The following is a 22753-nucleotide window of genomic DNA, read 5'->3' as shown; positions in this document are numbered from 1 at the left end:
TTAGTGAATGTTTAGAGCTTCTTTTTCTTCTGCAAACCTAAGTTATTAAAGCATAGAAAGAAAAAAGAAAGTTTTTTAAAAAAATCCTAAATCTCGTTTGTGATTGCGATAGTGTCAATATTTAGTCCTGTCACTTGCATGTTTAGTATTACACTAATTAATTCTACTAATACTTAAAAGAATAATTTTGGTTATGTTAAAATAGACCAACAGTGCACTGAAATATCAAGTTTCTGGAGGCATGTGCTAACCTACTCTGAACACTGGGAGGGAAGCATCTATTTCAAACTTCACAGTGTGGAGAATATTAGCTAAAAGACTGTTAACTTACAAATACTTCAGTTTTTCAACATCACTGTGTCAAGAGAAGGCAATGCAGGCTCTATGATTGGATTTTTAAATCAATCCTTATCATCACTATGAGCTAAGATAAAAATGTTAACACAGATGGCTTAAATAGATGAGATCGCCTTGATGCAGTCATTCACTTAACATGGAAACAATTTAAAAGCTTTTGTTAATGTAAATTAAGCTTTTGGCATGTATCTTTATGTTAAAGTCAAGAAATAGAAAGGCAAACGTTGCTTCTGCTGAAATCCCATAAATTCAGAACCACTTTGAGTGGTGAATGGTGGCTGCACATTAAGGCCTCTGAAGCCACCTAGTGGATCTAAGGTGCAATAGTAATATATTTACACCTTTGATGTAAACTGGTAATCGAGGGTATTTCACTAAGGTTAACTGTCATAGTTTATCACAGGTATCCTGTTTTATTTTAACAACTGGGTTAAAGTGGTGTAGACTCTAACTAAAAGATGTACATTTAATGAACCAAATCACGTTTTGAATGAGCTGGTATTTAATTCAACACTGGTATATTCTAATTTGATTTCATTCTCTTTCAGTCTTTTAGGGCTTAGTTTTAGGACTCTTAACCTGACGACCTGCATTTTCACTTTCATATCATCAGAAACCTCAGCAAGCTGTTACTGTCTACATATGAATACACAAAGTTTTAAGCGTTTTTACGTGGCTATCCACCTGTCCTACACGCACACGAGTACGGAAAAAAAAAAATCAATGTTTAATTCGTCACATTAAGTATGAGCATAACTTTGAATAAATGTCTTTGTAAAACAGTTTCACAGAGAGAATATTTGAATTCAAGTCTCTTTATTTAAATATGATCAATCCTAATTGCCTCTCGTTTGTGATTAGAAGTGGGATTTCGCCGGAACCAGTTTGAATGCAGACAGGCCAGTTTCTCAGCTTTCAAACGACACAGCTAACGTGAGCCAAACGGGATATGAAATAAGTCTTCCGTTGACTACATCGTCTGCAGTCTATACACTCCGCTTGCCTGCACTGAAGTGATGAATAAACATCTTTAATATACTGCACACTGGACGCATTTTTTTTCTTAATTTTTGACATTCCCAGTTTGCATATGTAGTCCTCAAACTACCCGTCGTGAAAGAAGTGTACAACAGACTTGTTAAATGTAGTCTCATCTTAGCGGGCTCACAGCATGCTTCAGCTGCACGCAGTCTACTCAACAACGAAAGTTCAGTTCTGCTACATATATGTAGCTGTGTACATTGACAGCACATGCTCAAGCACCACCTCTTCCGGGTGTTTCCCGGCCCTCTACTGCCCACACACGCCCACACAGATTAACTGCAATTTGATTGGAGCTTTGCGAGCGAAATCAGCATAGATCTAGCTGAACTAGACAGAAAGGATTCAGCGCTAACGTGTCGTTTACTGATATTTGATTACTAAGACCTTATTATATTGACTGGATAGAAGAAAAAACAAAAGCAAAAAGACATTATTTCTTTTCTTTTTTTTCTTTCTGCTTTTGGAATGTTCATATATATTTTTAATCATAAGAATTCAGCAGATATATTATCGAGCACCTTGGATGGTTGTTACAAAAACACTAGCGTTTCGTTTGATTTCAGCTGGTGAAGCAACTGTGGTTATCTTGACTCCACCGTTTTCTTTCTTTTTTTAAATTTACAGTTAATTACAAGTTGTACATAACGTCTAACATACAATATCTTTTCTGTTTTTTACGTCATTCCCTTATAAGCGGAAGAATAGATAGACAGCCTGAACACCTAATGCTGAAGTCGTTAATATACCGGCTTGGGTGTGATGTCTTTACTATCTAAACTAGTTCTATAGCGGAAGCTGCTGTCAGAGGTCAATGCCCAGGAATAACCTGCCTGCGCATCATCACATCACCCCACTCTCTGCTGTTTAAGCATCTGATGGTGATGTGTGACCTCATCATGATGTGATGTTTTCATCATCACTCGAAAGAGAGATGTCTGGCAGATACAATTAATTTATCGATCTTTTTAATTCAACTTTTTTTCAGGATTACGTGTCGGTTTATCTCCACCGGTGAGTCGCTAGCATACCTGCAAGTGTTTATCTCTTATTACTTCGCGTCTGCACCCAGGTTTTCACCCACACTGCAGTACAGTACACCGGTAGCCAGTACAGTACAGTCCGTGCTATTGTATTAGTGCCGTTACTGTGGAATTATAATTGTATTAGCGCCTGCCGGTAAGCTAGCGTTATTAGCACCTGCGCCTCAGCTTATCTGGGGTTGTTGGGTAAAGAAGCTAGCCTTCACCGAACAGGTAACCTTAACTAGTCGACTCAGCCTTAGTTCTTGTTCCCCCCTATTTTTCTTTTTCTAGAAGGCGGTTCCAGAGCTAAAGTTATGTCATTAAATAACGTTCATTGCGGAAAACAGAAATATGGGTCTATTAACAAGCTAAACACAGCTATCATTTCGTGATGTTCTCCTGGCTCACTTTTACAGCGTGTCTGTTTGCGGTGCTCGGCTTGTTTTTCTGGTCCCGCAAGCGCCTGCCGAGAGGTAAGGTGTGCCTTACCCGAGAGTCTACTCTTTCCATTTGCTCTGACAGGTGGGTTTTTTTTTTAACAGTTGTAGCAACTGGACAGGTAGGGCGACAGCAACATAGCAGTTAAGTAACGTCTTATCGTTTCCGCACGTGGCTGTTAATTAACGTTTTTTCGAGCCTTCATGGTAAATTAACAAGGGGGAGAAGAAAGGGAATGTCAGTATTACTGTAGCAGATGCTAGGGTTTTGAGGAAAAACAGGAATTTTAATCAAGCAGTTGTCTTAATTGTTTTGCTTTTGTCCACTCTTTTAAATAGCAGATGCAAAGTGTACACAGGACAACTGATGATTACAGTGCAACTCTGGCAAATAGCAAATTTGATTATATGGCTGTCTGCCTAAATAAAGCTTCATTGGTTCTGTCTATATGATCGCTGGTGACAATATAGCACTCATTACATTCAGGTGTTATTGTTTAATATTTTGTTATTAATATTTTATTCTAAGCAACTGTTTTGGCAGATAATAAAGTGGCATTTTTTTCCAGAGTGTGCACAAAAATGATGCAATATCAATTGCACTATCAAGAAACTTAAGTTCATGTAACCCACTTTTGCAATAATGACAAACAGCCTTGTGTTCCAGCCAAAGCAATCTGTGTCACACTGTACTCTGTGGCTCCTTTATAACTGTTGCAACCACTGCTCTGCTTCTTGTCAGTGTTTGGAGCCTGCTCCTGTCGCCCGACCATGGCACAACAGGACAGTGCTGCCAAGAAGATTCTGGCTGTTGCGGAATTGCACTCTCGCTTCATTGTGGGATCTGTGTCAGAGGAGAACTCAGAGGATGAAAACCAAGGAAAGGTGGACATGCAGTTGGACGAGAAGGAGACTCGCTCCTTGTCTCCATCTTCCGGGAGTTCGGACAGCACCTATGAAATGGGCTCCGACCACATCGATGGTCCCATGCACAATTTAAGGTTAGCCTCTAAACCTTCTTTGTCTGTCTGGCTTCTAAATGGTAATGCAACAGAAATATACATTTTATTCAAACATTTGTAAATGTCCTTCTAATAGCTATATATAGCAAATGAGTGATAGGGATAGGGATCCTGCAACTTTCTGTGCTGTCTTTGTGAAACTAGCCAGCATCTGTAGTCTAAAATAACACGCAGCATGCTCTGCTCAGATTATGTAGTTTTCCTTGGCTTCATAAGCCTTTGAGCAACTTGTGAAAAATGTGGTTTTTCTAGTTGCACTCTACCTAAAGGTTCCTCTGTGCCCTCAATGTGTGAGATTGTCCTGGAGAGCAGTCATCTTGACTGCAGAATGTTTTTTTTTTTTTTTGGAAAATGGTCAAATGATTTTTTTACAGACAGGAATTCCCAAACAACTTTTGAAAGGAGCTATTCATGATAGTAGTTTTTAGCCTCTCTGCCAATCCTGTTTTTTTGGTGGGGGGGGGTTGTTTTTTTTCCTACTGGGCTCCCTGATCTCCTGTGTTTTGTTATTTAAAGTTTTCGTTTTAAATAGAAGTTAAAAAGAAATCTTAAAAAAACAGTGCGCGTGTGTTTTTATGTGTATATGACCTCTAAGTATAATTACTTGCAAAAACACTTGGGACATTAATTATTATCATTTCTTGCATGCTGACTTTCTTTGTGCCATAATTAGCAAGTTTACTTTTATTTGTGGCTGGTTTTGATGTGATCAGTTTCAATGAGGGTAAACCGAAAGACACTGGGAGACACTACCGTTGTCAGAACTGGAAATACTGGATGAACGGGGGTTATGCCGCCCCGTCCCCCCACTCCCCCCACACACACAATCTCTTCCACATCTGGACAGAGTTGTTCCACGTCGAGATCTTTACAGTGATGCAACCATCCAGTGTCCCGCCATATAGAAGCCAGCCAGCTAAACGGGCCCAGGCTCTGCCACACCCTGTCACGTTCCTCCACCCATAGTACCCAACTGTCCCAACTCTTCCTCTTTGGGTGGAGCTTTGATTTACAGGGCTCTGCAGTTTCTGTTGGAAGCACTTGCCCCAACATGTAAATGTGTTTGAACAAGAAATTCTACTCTTTTTAACAATTTCTTCCATTATTTTGATTCTAGGTTGTTGTTTTTTTGTTTTTGGGGTTTTTTTTTTCCTACTGTTGTCATAGATTTTTATTTATGGTTAGACATTCTGACCATTTCACCAACTTATCCAGAAGCTGTATAACCAAAGGGACATTATATTTATATTCTTTGTTTTTTTTTTTGTTTTTTTTTAATTAAAACAGATCAAGCATGTCAGGCCTGCACCTGGTGAAACAAGGACGAGATCGCAGGCGTATTGACCTCCAGAGGGACTTCACTGTTGCTTCTCCTGCTGAATTTGTCACACGCTTTGGTGGTAACAGGGTCATTGAAAAGGTAAGAAATTCTGATTAAAAAAAAAAAAAAAAAAAAAACTCTAAAAAACCCCAACTTGTTATATAGGGACAATAATTTCAATCTCATTTATAAACTCTGCAATAATAACGAAAAACATGAAAAGATTCAAGTTTAAATTGTGATATTATGTCAGTCAAATGATTCACTGTATGTGCATTTCATAACTTTCCTGCTATATCGTGATTAGACTATGTTAACAATAGTAACTGATCTCCTTTTTCAGGTGCTCATTGCAAACAATGGCATTGCAGCAGTGAAATGCATGCGCTCCATCCGCCGCTGGGCCTATGAAATGTTTCGCAATGAAAGGGCAATCCGTTTTGTCGTCATGGTGACCCCAGAAGACCTGAAGGCCAATGCAGGTGAGCTAAAGTTTGGTTTCCCCAAACAGTAGACTCATTGTATGTGGTACCAGCTTCAGCAAATTTTGAGACTTTTGAGACAGGTATGTTGACTTCATGATTTCTACATACATTTCGACATGATTTCACTAGGGATTAATAAAGTATGTGATTCTGATTCTGATGATTCTAAAATGTGTGATTTTATTTCACACATTTTAGTTACATTTTAACTATCTTATAGCTAATATGACTGGCCTTTTTTGGTATTATTGACAGGACTGAGAATAATTGTTCATGTTTTGTCATCTTTTTTGTGCCTACAGAGTACATCAAGATGGCAGATCATTATGTGCCTGTACCTGGGGGGACTAATAACAACAACTATGCCAATGTTGAGCTCATTCTAGACATTGCTAAACGCATACCAGTTCAGGTATCACCAGAATATTTTTCAATAGTTTCTTCTGTAATTACCTTTCTTTCTTTTTTTTTTCTTTTTTATTTATCATCTGGTGTTGTATTGTTTTATTTATTATAGGCAGTGTGGGCTGGATGGGGGCATGCCTCAGAAAACCCCAAACTCCCAGAGCTCCTTCAAAAGCATGGCATTGCTTTCATGGGTGAGGAGTGAGGGTCACTTTGTTGACCATCACCTGTTCTTCATTTGCCAGAGTAACGTAAGAGTAAAGTGTTAAAATTCTTCTCTCTTTTCTTAGGTCCACCAAGTCAGGCTATGTGGGCGCTTGGAGATAAGATTGCTTCCTCCATCGTGGCTCAGACAGCTGGAATTCCAACACTGCCCTGGAGCGGAACAGGTAGGTCATAGATTCTGGTGTCTGAATATTGTAGCTGGTCAACGTTCCTAACATTTCAGATGAAATAAAATATTAACAATGCACAGTGACACTGACAAGTTTCTATGCTGAGTACATTTTGGGATCTTCTTTTTCAGGTCTGACAGTGGACTGGCCAGAGAATAACCAAAAGAAGAAGGTCGTCAACGTTCCTCACGACTTGTATGAGCTCGGCTGCGTCCAGGATGTAGAGCATGGCATGAAAGTAAGCAATTCACCTAATAGTGTATAATGGAAAATGAGTGTTGCATGCACTCTTTCTAACATCTCTTTCTATCACAAGGCTGCAGAGAAAATTGGCTACCCTATAATGGTGAAGGCCTCTGAAGGTGGTGGAGGAAAAGGGATCCGTAAAGTCAACTCTGCTGATGACTTCCCTAACCTGTTCAGACAGGTAAGTGAACATGTACAGCTTTTCCTGCTTTTTGGTACGGTGGTATTTTATGTATTCTACGATTTCAAGAATATATTTTATCTTTTCTAGGTCCAGGCAGAAGTCCCAGGATCGCCCATTTTTGTCATGCAGCTAGCCAAGCATGCCCGTCACTTGGAGGTTCAGATTTTGGCTGATCAGTATGGCAATGCCATTTCCCTGTTTGGCAGAGACTGTTCTGTGCAGCGACGACACCAGAAAATTATAGAAGAGGCTCCTGCTACCATCGCGACTTCTGATGTGTTTGAGGATATGGAAAAGGTATTCCCCCTCTAGCATCACTTGCACTGATAAATGGAAATCGGTACCAACAAATTTCAAGCTTGAATTAACCTGAATTGTTCTCGCCTCTCAGTGTGCAGTGAAGCTGGCTAAGATGGTGGGTTATGTAAGTGCTGGTACAGTTGAGTACCTCTACAGCCAGGATGGCAGCTTCTATTTCCTGGAGCTCAACCCTCGTCTACAGGTGGAACACCCGTGCACTGAGATGGTGGCTGATGTCAACTTGCCTGCTGCCCAGCTGCAGGTTGGTCTCACTTATTCAGTAGCTCACAGTTACATCATACACATTGTCCACTACAGGACAGTCACAGACTCTAAAAATAAGCATGCTTCACCTCGGTCGATGCTATGATGGGGTCTCTGGTTGCTATGGCAACCAACGGCAAATGCGCAATGTGCAGAAACACTGAAGCAGATCACGGAGTAGCAGTGATGGGTCACGTGGTCTGCTCTGCAGTGTTTAGGATTGTGTGTAAATAGGTCAGTGGCAATGAAGCTGAAGGACTGCGAGGGCATTGTAGGCAAGCTGATTGGGTGCTACTTGGGAGTGACACACTATCTGATTCAGTGCTCATTATCTTGGTTGGTTGAAAGATGGATTGATAAGCTTCAAATAGGCACGACAAAGAAATCTTTTGTGGGTTCTTTATTAAAAAATGGGGGAAAAAGTAATCATGGTCTAATATATGCTATTTAGTCAGACTGTTATCAGTTTTCCATGCTAGTTTATGATCACCATGTGTTACGTTAATAATACTCTTTTTTTTTTTTTTTCCCCTTTTTTTTTTCCCCTTTTTTTTTTTCTTTCTTTGTTAGATTGCTATGGGCATTCCTCTTCATCGGATCAAAGACATTAGAATGCTTTATGGCGTTCAGCCCTGGGGGGATTCTCCCATTGATTTTGAGGCTCTGTCAACTGCCCCTTCCCCACGGGGCCATGTCATTGCTGCTCGTATCACCAGTGAGAACCCAGATGAGGTAAGATTCACTCATTCCTGCTGTGCAAAAGTTTTCCAGCCAAAGGTTACCCAACGATTCATATCTGCTGACGTTATTGTGTGACTGATATTACTTTTCAGTCTTCTTTTTTTTTTTTTAAACAACAAGTACTATTATCACTACTGTATGAATGTCCACTTTGCATCACTGTGTTTATGCTGTGTGATTGCAGGGTTTCAAGCCAAGCTCTGGAACAGTGCAAGAGCTGAATTTCCGCAGCAATAAGAATGTGTGGGGCTACTTCAGCGTTGCAGCGGCTGGAGGGCTGCATGAGTTTGCCGACTCCCAGTTTGGGCACTGCTTCTCATGGGGAGAGAATCGTGAAGAAGCCATCTCGTGAGTATACTCAGAATTAAGAAACATGCTCTTATTATTTTTACTGCATTTTATTATATACACTTACCGATATGGATTATTTCTGTACAATGTCTAAACAGAGGTTATGGTTTCTTTTAGAAACATGGTGGTTGCGCTTAAGGAGCTGTCTATCAGGGGTGACTTCAGGACAACAGTGGAATACCTCATTAAGCTGCTGGAGACAGAAAGCTTCCAGCACAATAGTATCGACACAGGCTGGCTGGACAGACTTATCTCAGAGAAGATGCAGGTATGTGGAGATTATGCAGCTGTTGCCAATGGATGTTCTTAACTGTAATGACAGGTTATTTAATGTTTGACCTATATGTTAGTGTCTGCACTGAAACCACAATAAAACCAAATGTTGGGATGATAGTCTCTTTGGTTTATCCTCCTGATATCCACAGCATGTAATGCATGACTGTTTTTGTGTAAGTTGTAAAGTGTAATTTACATGCAGGCGGAGCGTCCTGATACCATGCTGGGAATTGTGAGCGGTGCACTGCATGTGGCAGATGTTAATCTCAGGAACAGTGTTTCCAACTTTTTGCACTCTCTGGAAAGGTAAAAATCTAATGCAAATAATATATGGTCAAATACAGTACTGCACAAATTCTCTAGCCTCAATCCTTTATATATATATTGCTAGGAATGTGGGAAATGTGTGCAGTGGGTTTTTTTTTTAAACATACATAGGAATGCAGTATATAAGGCAAAAATTATTCTAATGAGCTTGAAAGTGAATATTTGGTATCACTACCTTTAGTCTTCAATACAGCCTGCCCACACTGAGGCAAGCTTTCTTTTCATTTCTTGAAGTAGTCTTCAGGAATCGTTCTCCAGACTTGTTCCATTCTCTGTCGAGATGATAGTCAATGACTAAAGGTGTACCCCTGTGTGCATTTTCTATCCACGTATGGTTTTATTGCTTTGACAGTGTCTTTGGGATCATCGCAATGCTGAGACACTTTCTGATGAGGCTTTAGAGAACTGTAGAGGATCATTTGAGGTTAAATATATATAATTGTTTTAGGCCCACCATTTGTCCAGTTTCTTCATTTTTTTAAGGGCACACTGCATACTGTTGGTATTTTTCATAGATTTGGCTAAAGAAATGGGAACAGATGATTTGTTTTTGAAATAGGCTGCTAACAACAGAGATACAATTTGAACTGTTTCTTATGTCTAGAAGCATTACTGGTAAATTAGTTTTGCCCATTATTTAATATGTAAACAAACAAATGAGTTGTAATCTGTTGTAAGCCGCAGTAGAAACAATCATTAAAAAAAAAACAGCATTTTGAATAGATAACATGAGACTGTACTCTCTGACCAGGGGGCAGGTGCTACCGCCACACACGCTGCTCAACACTGTGGATGTGGAGCTGATCTATGAAGGTACTAAGTACGTTCTGACAGTGACTCGTCAGTCTCCCAACTCCTATGTGGTCATCATGAACAATTCTTCTGCTGAGGTGGATGTCCATCGGCTTAGTGATGGAGGTCTTTTGCTTTCATATGATGGAAGCAGCTACACTACGTACATGAAAGAAGAGGTGGACAGGTAAACAAAACCATTAACTGTATGAAAGAATTGTTACTATTGTAACCGTAAGTTTACCACAGGACAGCAATTTAAAAAAAAAAAACCCCTGCAAATATTCTTATTGTTATTCTAATCTTAAATGAATAAAAAAATCTTTATTCATTTAAGACAGGGGTCCCAAACTCAAATGAGCCGCAGGCCACTTCTGGCACCGTCATCTCATTGGAGGGCCACTTTAGTGTCCTAGTACAAAAAAACAAACACGAAAACACCCACTAATATTTCCTAAAATGTAGTGTTTTGTTTGTTTTATTTAATTCCAAATATTGTGTAACAAGACAAAATTGCAAACATGAACGCAATTTTTTTTCTCACTCTCAACTATTTGAAGCCTTTCAGTTTCATTTGTCATATTCAAGTTAGCACAGGGTCAACATTGCAATGAAATGTATTTGACGAGCAGAAGACTCAGCAGTATAGTACAGTAGTTTCATTGAACTACCAAATAAACAGCTCTTTCTGGCCAGACACGTGGAAGCACTTTTGCTACAATTTTGTTTGAATTTAACAAAATAAAAATGCAGGCATAAGCATACACATTAGTTTTCGACTGCAAGTGAAAATAGTTTTCTTTCCAAATAAATCTCACTGAACTAACACAGCCAATCCCTCAACATGTTTGCACTCTCTTGTTACCTCGGCCAGGTCTGCGGCTCCGAACCGTGGTAAGAAGACCTCTGGCTAATACTTTGGGTTCCGTGTCGGGCTCGTAGCCGGGAACTAGCTTTACTGTCTGGGTCAACTTTGCTAGCGAGAGACAGAAAGAGGCATTGAAAGGCTGCTCCAGCAGAACATTATTGTTTCGGAGGAAAACACGAACACATTGTAAAGCCGAGTCTTAATAGCTTACTGGGCTCGTCAGGCACTCTTTTTGGCTGCAGTAGTTATTTTTATATTTACATGCTTCCATCTCCCGTTTCTGCTCGGTAGCACCTCGTACTTTTCGACTTTCCTTTTTCTCCCTCCCTCACGCTCATACAGTCTTAAAGGGCCATCCCTGTAACACTCTGCCGTCGTATTAAATCATTTTTCGTATAATAATTAAAAAAAAATATTTCTTCACATCAATATGCGGGCCGCAAGCAGAGGTGACGTGGGCCGCAAATGGCCCGTGGGCCGCGAGTTTGAGACCGCTAAGATCTTCAGATAAAACATGACACTGAAATCTTCTAATTTCTGGTTTGTTAACACTGTTTTTGTTTTTGTTTTTTTGTTGGCAGGTATCGCATCACAATTGGGAACAAGACGTGTGTTTTTGAGAAGGAAAATGATCCCTCGCTGCTGCGGTCTCCTTCAGCAGGAAAACTCATTCAGTACACTATTGAGGATGGCGGGCATGTGTTTGCTGGCCAGTGCTACGCTGAAATAGAGGTACATTAGTTTAATGGTTAGTTGTGTGCAGTCCACTATAAAGATGGAATCTGTAAATATACATTATGGTTATTTGCAAATAAACAGGTGATGAAGATGGTCATGACCCTCACTGCAGCAGAGTCTGGTTGTATTCACTATGTGAAGAGGGCTGGAGCAGCATTGGAGCCTGGCTGTGTCATTGCCAAGTTGCAACTGGATGACCCAAGCAGAGTGCAGCAGGTACATTATGTCTCATCATTCCACTTTATTGTTGTCACAGATACAGTATTTGCTGTGCAGCAAGTAGGATTTTGTATAATGCAAAATGACGGTTAATGTAATACTTTTGTTTACATCAGGTTAAATTAGAGCATCGGTTTTAACTTTGATGTCATTTGGCCATGAAAAGTATCTTAGCAGGTGTCTTGGTAACACTGAGTATTAGTTTGAATATGCATGTGTTGCGTTTAATGATTAATCGCTTTATGGAGTTGAATGTTCAGCTATATGAGGGGAACCAATGTGCAAGAAGAGACAGACAGACAATTAAATCTAACGAATGTTAAACTCCAGCACAAGCGTCTCAAACTAAGACGAATAGATACGTCACTGACACACATGCTTGCTTTCTACAAGCCGTACCTGAACAACCCCCAGACATGAGAGAGCACACACACGCACACACACGCACACACACGCACACACACACACACACACAAATATCCAGCCTATAAGCATTTCTCTGCTCTACCATTGTATTATAATTACATATCATTATCTGCCATAGCAAACCAATGAGGAACTAGGGGTGGGTTTTAATAATCGATTCATCGATTAAAATCGAATCTGGCTTGCATAACGTGATATCGATTCATTAAAACCCTGAATCTATTTTTTTTTATATAAATGTATTTTGCCCAAAATTCCAGAATCTCAGGTGAAACGTCACAAAATTTTGACAACCACCAAACATTTAAAACAGTAAATGAGAGCAGGTACATGGCTTCTGCACAAAGACGTAAACACAAAGCGCGGACCCGCGGATCAGAATCAGTGAGATGTCGCCTTTCTCACCCGACGGCACGGACACGGTCGGGGCTGAAAGCCAACAGCTCGCTGATTCTGATGTTTCGGCGGGTCCGCGCTTTGTGTTTACGCCCTTTTTGCGCTCGATTCTTAAGCTGTTAGTTTTATCTCTCTCCAAACAATATTGACTGAACCAGCAGCAAAAGAAGATCCAAACTACGCTTCACAAAAACATCGTCATGAATTTCCTCTGACTTTTGCTGTTTTGCTTCCACCACAATAAAATCACACTTCATGCACAGCTCTCTCTCTCTCTCTCTCTCTCTTTCTCAGTGTACTTCAAGAACAGTTTCCCGTCTATCCCCGAAATCTATGCTTGCTTATTACGCACAAGTCTACCGTTGTTTACAGCGCTGTCGGCCGATGTTTTTTTTTTTTTCCTTTTACTTACTTCCGAAAAGAAAACCTAATTTCTGCCGTTCAACAGGCTTCTGAACAAATTTAAGCTTTTTAAAATTATACAAAATGCAAAACGCTTGGCCGTGTCTCTAATAAAACTTCTGTAACTTCAGAGGTAATGTTCATATGTTGATTAATGATTTTCTTTCGTTTTTGATGTACTGCAGAATATTTTTATAAAATCCCAGGCCAGGAAAATCACCTTCATGTTTTTCTGTGTTTATCTTCAGCTACTTTGACACAAAGGCATCTGCTGTGATGCTCACACCTTTGATAAAGTCTTGCGAGTGTCAGCTTCCTTTTTATAGATACAAAAATATGTAAATGTACTGATCTGAATTATAATATTTCTGACTGTCTGAGGAAAAATTTCCCAGATTCGAATCGAATCGATTCAGGACCTTGTGGATCAGAATCGAATCGATTCTATAAATCAGTGACGATACCCAGCCCTATGAGGAACCAAATGAACCAAAATGAGGTTGAGCTCACCATCATCATGAGTCTATATTGCACCCATATGGTGAAGCAAAGAGCAAAACAGCAGTAGAGTTCCCAAGAAATTGTAAAATTACCTAAATCGAATAAATTTAAAAAAAAAATAAAACTTAACACAACAAGTAAGCAGAGAATAAACTAAGCAGTGGATTAAGAATTGCTTATTTCACACTATAACCTCTACCTCCTACTAGAACACACCATTGACACTCTGATGTATTTTAAAAATCCAGTGACATATTAGTAATCGGTATTTGTATTGTCTCACAGGCTGAGCTCTACACAGGGACCCTGCCTTCTATCCAGGCAGTAGCTTTGAGAGGAGAGAAGCTGCACAGAGTTTTCCATAACACACTGGGTCATCTTGTCCACATGATGAATGGCTATTGTCTACCTGAGCCTTTCTTCAGTGCTAAGGTAAGAATTCATGTACACCAGTGTGCACACCAGCATTACTTTGCTTAGTCTTGAACAGTTTCTGACAAACACACTTCTTGTGTCTCTCCCAGTTGAAAGAATGGGTGGAAAGGTTAATGAAAACCATGCGCGATCCTTCTTTACCACTGTTGGAGCTTCAAGACATCATGACGAGTGTTTCAGGTCGCATCCCCCCTGCTGTGGAGAAGGCCATCAAGAAGGAGATGGCTCAGTATGCCAGCAACATAACTTCTGTGCTTTGCCAGTTCCCCAGCCAGCAGGTGCATCACAAACACTTGCACATGAACCACATATTTCTTACTACACATACCTTATCAGCTTTTCAGACCTGAGCTCCTTCTTATACAGTTACAGCCCACTTTCATGTGACCATTTTTTAAAAATGTATTTTGAAAACAATGAGCCCAGTGGCTTCATGCAGAATGAAAGTACCATATCTAGGTGCGGGTGTGTGTGAGTGACAAATAGATTTGTGGTCCAGAATTTCATGTAGCTTTTAAATTTCTTTACATAGCCTGTAACACACACTTGTTAAGGAACGCGTTGTCAGTGCCAAAGGGATTAAATGCTTATCAGTCTCCACTGCTGGTGGGATTAAATGCTTATTGTTTCTTCCTTTGTTTCCAGATTGCAAACATACTGGACAGCCATGCAGCTACTCTTAACAAGAAATCAGAGAGAGAAGTCTTCTTTATGAACACACAAAGCATTGTTCAGCTGGTGCAGAAGTGAGCAACATACTCTTTATCTTAATATCATCAAGTTTTAATCCTAGGGTTTAAAGTAAATGTTTTGTCTGTGTGCTTTATCTGCACAACAGCATACATTTTTCTTGTAAGACCAGAATGTTTTTGTGTCTAACAGGTACCGCAGCGGCATCAGAGGTCACATGAAGGCTGTCGTGATGGACTTGCTTAGACAATATCTAAAAGTAGAGATCCAGTTTCAGAATGGTGAGAAACAGTGACTTGACACTTTCTTGCTTGGATAGCAGAAAAATTGCATTAGCATATTCTCACCACTTGATGGTGCTCTTAAACCTCAAGTTTCCTGTCCAGTTTTTACCAACGCTCTTATCTATCTGTCAACAGGACACTATGATAAGTGTGTCTTTGCACTGCGTGAGGAAAACAAGGGTGACATGGCCAATGTGCTCAATTATATCTTTTCCCATGCTCAAGTCACCAAGAAGAACCTACTTGTTACTATGCTGATTGTAAGTATCCATTCTTACTGATTTAGAAATCTCTATGAAAAAGTGATTTTCAGCAGTCGTGTCTTTATCATATTCTTCTTCTTCCTCTTCTTCTCCATGTAGGACCAGCTCTGTGGCCGTGATCCAACACTAACTGATGAATTGATGGCCATTTTGACTGAACTCACCCAGCTCAGCAAGACAACCAATGCAAAGGTGGCACTGCGTGCTCGGCAGGTCAGAGTTGAACTCCTAATCTTGTTTGACATACTACAATGAAATAACAAAATTTAAAAAAAACAAAACAAAACTGTACAGCAATGAAGAATTACTATTCGGGACCTAAAAGAAGTTAGTTGAAAAAAAAAAAAAAAGATCTAAAAGCCTGTTTGTTTAGCTGAAAAGCTTGTGGTACTACTTTTGAAGTGGCAGAGGCTGTGGATTGGCTCAGGTAATGCCTAATTGGTTGGACTGTGGATTTTTTAACCTCTGGCGTAGCCTGACATGCACTTTTAAGATAATATTGCTATAATTTGCAGCAACATGAGCCTTAAACTCTGTGATTGTTCTGTTGAGCAGTAATGTGCCCTGTAAACACAGTATGAAACAAAATGTCATAGTTTGTAGTTGTATCTTGCTTGCTCATTTTAGTAATGCAATAGCTAATATTCATCCATACATCTCTGACAGTCTGTGTAGAGAGAAGTCTTTTCTCTTTGCTGTTTTATTAAAAGTAACTGTTTGTCAAAGTGCAACATCAAAACTCAGAATCACCTGTGATCGCTGAGCAATACAGAAACACCAACACAACTATAAATGTAACTTACTACCAGACTTTATTTATTTAGTATTTTCCCACCAGATGTCACTATATGCTCTCCACTGTGTGAGAGAGAAAATTTCTTTAAAAATAAATATAAAGTAAAACATTAGCACAACAAAGTGTGTAGCTGAAACAGTGTAAAGGTTGACACTGTCAGAAAATGTAAAGGAAAGCATAATTAAGTATTGTTTGCTGTGCTATACCTGAAGAGCACATTTATCTTATTCTTCCAGGTGTTGATAGCTTCCCACCTTCCCTCTTATGAGCTACGACACAACCAGGTGGAGTCAATCTTTCTCTCTGCCATTGATATGTATGGGCACCAGTTCTGCATTGAGAACCTTCAGGTGAGCATTAAAGGGCAAGAGCAGTAGTTGTGGCTGTGCATGTGTTTCAAAACAACAGACAAAATGTCCAAGGTGTATGATTATACTTTTTTTTTTTTTTTCTTTGTTATTTTTCTTTCTCTAGAAACTGATCCTTTCAGAGACATCCATCTTTGACGTTCTCCCCAACTTCTTCTACCACAGTAATCAGGTAGTCAGGATGGCCGCCCTGGAGGTGAGAGGAATAAGAGTCTTGTTTATTAATCAGTTTCTCTGAATTTAAGTTGAACAAACTTTACAAGCACTTCACATATCTGACCAGCATTGCCTGTCTTCAATAATGTCAGGTGTATGTTCGGAGAGCATACATCGCCTACGAGCTCAACAGTGTTCAGCATCGACAACTGAAGGACAACACATGTATAGTAGAGTTTCAGTTCATGCTTCCCACTTCACATCCCAACAGGTATTGCTCATGAAAATAGCTGAAACGCGTACATGTGCATTACTATTCTGCTGTCCTGACCCCCTCCTTCCCCCAGGGCGCCGTGCCATCAGTAATTCTACTCATACTCTCATGTTGAATTTTCCGTTAAAAGTTAGCTTTTATCAAAATTGCTTGCAAGGTGACAACACAACAATAATAATATTAGTCTGCGTGTTAGCAGCAGGACCTGCAATGATGTGCTGCAGTTGCTGCTTATGCCTGTGTTTCTAAATAGAGGAACCTGAATTTTTTCCTGTCTTACAGTTTTCTACAACATTTTATTATCTCTTTTTTTTTTAAATCCTAAGTGAAGGTGTAGCATGGCTGCACAAAATTTTCATGACCTATTATACTGTAACTGTTAAAAGATAAAGAATACTTATTATTAAGTACAGTGGATATAAATAGCATACTCACCCTAGTTAAAATGGCAAGCATCTGAGAAATAAAAATTAAAACCACAATAAATAATTCTCAACTTTTAGTACCTTTAATGTGACCTATAACCTGTACAATTCAATTGAAGAAACAAATCCGCATAATAAGCTGGTTGCATAAATGTGCACAACCTTTAATTCAGCTGTCTGCAAGAAACTTGAAGGGTTTCTTGTGACTGGTGGTAGAAATGTTTTGAGTTCTGTCCACTCCACTAACACTTAAGTTTCCAGCTAAAGAAAAGCAGCCCCAAAGCATGATACTGCCAACACCGTGCTTCACCTTAAGTACGGTAATGCATAGAGTGGTTTTAGCACCAAACGTTCTGTATGAAATTGTGCCAAAAAGTTCAACCTTCAGACCGTATCACATTTTCCCACAAGCTTTTAGGAGACTTGTGTATGGATGTTTTCTTTGTCAGAATAGGCTTCAGTCTTGCAACACTAGCCCATAGTATAGACATAGACTGAGTAAATGTCAGGAAAATCCTATTAGGACAGCTGAACTTTATGCGAGGTTAACGAGAGTCTCTAATTGATGACAACTGTGTACTCAAGAAAACTGAATGCCACAATTAAATTAAAAGGTGCTTCAGTAATGTACTAGTTTTAGAGGTGTGCATTTTTATGCAGCCAGCTTATTGTACATTTTTTATGTTTACATTTTTTTCCCCATAACAGATTGGTTTGTTTTTCTCTTGAGTCGTACAAGTTATAGGTCACAATAAAGGTGGGAAGAATTTTTATAATGATTTATTGTTGTCTCATTATTTTTTTCCCCAGCAGGGATGTGTGCACTTTTTATATCCACGGTCCCTGTTTTTTTTTTTTTTTGTTTTTTTTTCCCTACCTCTGTGTCACTGTTCGCCATTGTTTTTCCTGTAAATGTTGTCATGTGCAAAAAAAGAAGGTATTTTTCACCACTGAAAATACTTTTCTTGGTTTGTTAAAACAGGACTGAGCAATTAAGCAATTGAGAATCAAGAGTTTCAAGTCACGTGCACTTGCTTAAGTTCTGAGGGAAAAAGAAAACATCTGGCACAAAAAAAGTCAGAAGTTATTGTACGTGCTCAGTATTTGAAAAGGTTTTTAACAGACACAGTACTGTGGCATTTCTGTTGCACTCACTCAGTTTCAGCAGCTGGGTTCAGTTCGTCCATGTGTGATTGCATGTTTTGTGTATTTTTTGTTTGTGTTAATGCATTTGCTTGTGGTTACTAAGTAGTGCTTATTTTTTTGAAATCCTTGCACTCATCCATCCGCATGCTTGTGTTTTACTGTGTATAAATTAACCTTCATTTTTGCATCATTATTTGTGACATACAGAACAGCATGAGAGAGTGACGTGATCCGCTCTTTGTTCATGTGATCACGTGATGCATGTGTAGAGGAAGCAGTTAAGTAGCAAAATGTGTGTTTATTGTGAGAAAGAGTTATTTATCATAATTTTACCATTCATTACATCCGTTTCTATATGCAGTGGATGCATACAAGATTCTGAAACTCCACCCATGAAATTTTCCAGTCCCCCCCCCAAACAAACACACACACATACAAAGCACCAAGGATACAAATGTAATTGGCTGCATTTTCATCAGATGTGTTTCTCGTTAATCTTTTTATGTGTGAAGTCACAGAATAATTTGATTGTTCCTGGTGCAAAAATATGTTAAGGGACACATATAATCACATGCACACATTGCTACACCTTAAATGTCTTCCTTCTGATGCCTGTCACTAACCACTTGATAATCAATGTTATTTGATTGCAGAGGGAACATCCCCACTCTAAACAGGTAAAACATTCTTTTAATTGCATCAACTACCGGTGACTAGCTAGCTGGATGAATAAAGCTGTAATTCAAGTTGAGATTAATTATCTAGTTGTTGGTTATAAAGCTGTTTTATGTGTTTAGATTTAATAACTTTGGTCTAGTCTGGTTGATAATTGCAGAGTAATTTAATTTTACTGACATCTGCATGGCCTATGGCATTCAACCTTTCTGCCAAAAAATGTCTTTACTGATGGGTGCCCGTTTCTGTTGAAAGGACTGCTCTGTATCTAACTGCTGTGTGTATGTGCTTCAGTATTGTGCAAGTTTAAGATAACTTATGTATGTCATATAGTTTAAGATGATCACATAAAATTTTGGTAGAAATCATATACTAGTACGCATCTCCAAAACTGAAACCTCTGACTGTCCTGCCAGGAAAATGTTTCCTTCAGTCCTGGAAAATCTTAAAGTCATGGACACTAAATTAGAGGAAACTAAACCCCAGGACCCTAAAGCACCAGAAAACGAATCACAGGATGATAATGCTAAGAAGAAAAATGCATCAGATTTGGATACTGTGGAAAGGTTTGACACATAAGACCTCTCGAGTGCTTATACAAGCTGTAACTTTGGGGTTGCCTGCTTACAATCAAAGGACTAACACACATCAAAATGAAACTTGGATACTTGAGGGGTCATTCTGGTGGTTTTACGTTTTCTTGTTCTCTGCAAAGCGATGTTATCGTAACAGGATATATCTAAATGTCCTTGTCTATGGTATAGCTCTTTTCCTATGTTCATTCCTTGGTGGCGTTTTGTTACTACTTGTTTTTTTTTTTTGTGTTTGTTTTGTTTTTTTAACATTCGAGCCTTTTTTAATATTTCTCTGTCTACACCTTAGGATGTCATTCTCATCCAACCTGAATCACTACGGCATGGTGCACATGGCCAGTGTGAGCGACGTTCTGCTTGACACGTCTTTTACACCACCCTGCCAGCGCATGGGAGCCATGGTGGCTTTCCGCAGCTTCCAGGAGTTCACCAAGTCAGTCCTTGTGTAAAAGAATTCTAAACTTGAGTGTTTTTTATTGGGAGGTAAAAGTATCACTAATCGCTTTTATTTATTTTTTAAATATTTTATAGGAACATAACGGATATGTTGAGCTGCTTCTCTGACTCTCCTCCACAAAGTCCAACCTTCCCAGAAGGAGGCAATCCTGTGCTGTACGGTGAAGAGGACAACAAGGTGAAGAGGGCAGACTTGTACTAGTCACTAGCCTGTCACTGACCCCTATAACTAAGGATTCGAATTAGATGTGTATTTGCTTTGTCACCCAGAGTATCCAGGATGAGCCTATCCATATCCTGAATGTTGCTATAAAGACTGACAGCGACATTGATGATGATGGCCTGGCAGCTATGTTCCGGGAATTCACTCAGTCAAAGGTGGGAGACATCTACAGCAAAAACCTTGTATCTTGTCAGTTAAGAAAATGGATTAGAATATATGAGATGACTTAGCTCGTTCTTATCATCCTGACTATAAATATATATATTCATTTATTTATTTATTTTTTCTTATTCCAGAAATCTCTGCTGTTTGAACACGGCATCCGAAGGTTGACTTTCCTCGTGGCTCAAAAGGTGAGGCTTCTAATTTTAAAATGTAAAACTCAGAAAACCATCCATCTTCACCATCAGCTGCCTTGCATGCCATCAGTTCGGCACTACTGAACCGCATGTACCAAAATATCAGAAATAAACTGAGCTTGCATCTGACCTTTTTGTTATCACTAATATTTTATTAATTTGTTATGTGTGGCAATACTGTAGTAATTGTGGTAATAATTTGCATTTGAAATTTAGCTGGTTTTCCTCTTTTGTCTCTGTATCTCCTTCTGCATGCCTTGCTTTTGCTGCATTTTTGATGACAGGATTTCAGGAAGCAAGTCAACTGTGAGGTGGACCAAAGGTTTCATGTAAGTAATGGAAGGCAAAGAATTCTGTCGTCAACAGTGCATTTGTTTCACAACCAACACAAATTACATAGGAAGTGCAAAATATCACTGTAGATGTTGTTGGAAACGCCACCTACAGGAGGTAGATTAATGATAGTGTATTAACATGCATACACTAATTCTGTTTAGCACAGACTTTTTTAATCTTTGCCATCCTGCAGCTGCTTGGTTTTTGTTTTTGTTTTGTTTTTTCAGCTCGGTTATACCAGCTTAAATAAATCACACAGATTGTGAGCTCATCATTTTTAGATGGAAATGCCCTATTAGTGATGGGACCACACATTTTAGCCACATAAGAGTTTGAACCCCCAGCTGTGGCAGTTTTGTGATGTACCATGTCTTGCAGAGTTTGACATATTATCAAGAGACCAGTTGCATTAAGATGACAGGGATTTGAATAGAAAAGACAAAGTCATTGTCATAATAACAGATGTCCCTATCATTGTGGCCACTACTGTTTTATGCATGCTCACTCTGAAAAGATTTTTCTTCAGTTCACTATATTGCAGTGGGTCATTTGCAATCAGTGTTAAATCATAGCTATGAAGGTTTACACTGTGTATACTTTTGCAGTCATCTGATTATTATGTAGCTTGTGATGTGATGAGGGTGTCTCCAATCCATCTGGCATTATTTTGGCAAGTGGGAGACTTCATGTGATAACATCAGACAGGCCTACCAGGCATTATTCAGAGAATCACTAGATCTCTGAAAGGAGGACATGTTTTATGCATTAGAATGTAATGGGTGCTTATATGTTGAGCCCATTGCTATTATTATGTTAGCCCTCTGCTTTGGTGAATACATAGTGATTTCTTGATAGGTAAATTATCGCAGTAAAAGAACACAGGGCCCCCTGCGTGTCGATTAAGGTCCTAATTGTGACTGTTCCTTTCCATATAGCTATTTCAGCAAAGACCATAATGGCTTTTTTGAGCTGCTGTAATTAGGCACAGTTGGTGAAAGTCTAATTAATTTGTCATTCTTAACACAGAATTGCTGTCTTTATAGAAAATGTAATCTGTTATGTACAACATTTTGATTCATTTATTTCTTTGTCTTATGATTATTTACACAGAGGGAATTTCCTAAATTTTTCACATTCCGTGCCAGGGACAAGGTAGGTGCTCACATAACACAAATCCAAATCATCACTGTCATATAAAATGTATTTTTGCTTGAATGTCAAATTGATGTTGAGCCTATGGAGAAGGGACCTCTGTTGGAAAGATGAATATACTGTGTATTTAATGCACCTGTATGTTGGATTATTCCCATGACAATGAAACAGCCTGTTTAGGGAAAAAAAACAGACTGACCACCCGTTCCAAGCAGTGTTAACTTTCATTCAGTTGCAGTCAGTGATGGCTCTTCATTTCTGCTACTCCTGATAGTTTCACTACAATGACATGACTAAAACTCATTAAACTAATGAACTCTTTAATTATGTCCCCCATTTAAGAGAAATGACACCCATTAGCAGCTTTCTGAGATTGATATTGCCCATGACTTAATTTACTTAATACAGTGTGTGGCTCATGGGTGTCTTTTTACACTTAAACCAACTGAGCAATCGTGAAATTGCCAATTTAAACTGTGTCTGTTAATGTTAGAGGTGCTAGTTAAGAAAAAAAACTGAGGTGCTCAGTAAAATATTGAAACAAACTTGTCTCTGCAGGACTGTGTTACTGTTTGTTATTGTATCCTGTCTGTGTCTCAATAG

The 22753-nt window shown here is 39.2% G+C and overlaps 1 protein-coding gene across 8 annotated transcripts in view; it reads left to right on the top strand.

The window, feature by feature from the left end:
- The first annotated feature begins 2208 nt into the window (after positions 1 to 2208).
- acaca (acetyl-CoA carboxylase alpha) overlaps positions 2209 to 22753 on the top strand; it is a 33418-nt gene continuing 12873 nt past the window's right edge. For 2 of the 8 annotated variants that reach the window (XM_084941799.1, XM_084941798.1), the window contains exons 1-33: positions 2523 to 2896; positions 3603 to 3861; positions 5170 to 5302; positions 5547 to 5685; positions 5991 to 6100; positions 6206 to 6287; positions 6384 to 6482; positions 6620 to 6726; positions 6805 to 6915; positions 7006 to 7215; positions 7310 to 7480; positions 8053 to 8214; positions 8408 to 8571; positions 8692 to 8842; positions 9053 to 9156; positions 9929 to 10156; positions 11419 to 11569; positions 11657 to 11791; positions 13805 to 13951; positions 14044 to 14232; positions 14600 to 14700; positions 14837 to 14925; positions 15064 to 15188; positions 15291 to 15404; positions 16224 to 16337; positions 16462 to 16551; positions 16664 to 16782; positions 19010 to 19033; positions 19914 to 20057; positions 20156 to 20258; positions 20351 to 20458; positions 20600 to 20656; positions 22109 to 22150. In XM_084941799.1, the coding sequence (XP_084797925.1) occupies positions 2815 to 2896; positions 3603 to 3861; positions 5170 to 5302; positions 5547 to 5685; positions 5991 to 6100; positions 6206 to 6287; positions 6384 to 6482; positions 6620 to 6726; positions 6805 to 6915; positions 7006 to 7215; positions 7310 to 7480; positions 8053 to 8214; positions 8408 to 8571; positions 8692 to 8842; positions 9053 to 9156; positions 9929 to 10156; positions 11419 to 11569; positions 11657 to 11791; positions 13805 to 13951; positions 14044 to 14232; positions 14600 to 14700; positions 14837 to 14925; positions 15064 to 15188; positions 15291 to 15404; positions 16224 to 16337; positions 16462 to 16551; positions 16664 to 16782; positions 19010 to 19033; positions 19914 to 20057; positions 20156 to 20258; positions 20351 to 20458; positions 20600 to 20656; positions 22109 to 22150 (4164 nt within the window). In that variant the 5' untranslated portion in view covers positions 2523 to 2814. Of the gene's footprint in view, positions 2413 to 2520; positions 2897 to 3602; positions 3862 to 5169; positions 5303 to 5546; positions 5686 to 5990; positions 6101 to 6205; positions 6288 to 6383; positions 6483 to 6619; positions 6727 to 6804; positions 6916 to 7005; positions 7216 to 7309; positions 7481 to 8052; positions 8215 to 8407; positions 8572 to 8691; positions 8843 to 9052; positions 9157 to 9928; positions 10157 to 11418; positions 11570 to 11656; positions 11792 to 13804; positions 13952 to 14043; positions 14233 to 14599; positions 14701 to 14836; positions 14926 to 15063; positions 15189 to 15290; positions 15405 to 16223; positions 16338 to 16461; positions 16552 to 16663; positions 16783 to 19009; positions 19034 to 19447; positions 19598 to 19913; positions 20058 to 20155; positions 20259 to 20350; positions 20459 to 20599; positions 20657 to 20946; positions 20992 to 22108; positions 22151 to 22753 lie in introns of those variants that run through there. The other 6 variants (XM_084941802.1, XM_084941801.1, XM_084941796.1 and 3 more) reach the window with 6 other exon arrangements.

This window comes from Perissodus microlepis, chromosome 10, assembly GCF_051167445.1.
Source record: "Perissodus microlepis isolate ML-2025 ecotype Zambia chromosome 10, ASM5116744v1, whole genome shotgun sequence".
Taxonomy (NCBI): Eukaryota; Metazoa; Chordata; class Actinopteri; order Cichliformes; family Cichlidae; genus Perissodus; species Perissodus microlepis.
Note: the sequence above shows the minus strand (reverse complement) of the source record. Positions and strands in the feature narration are given on the sequence as shown.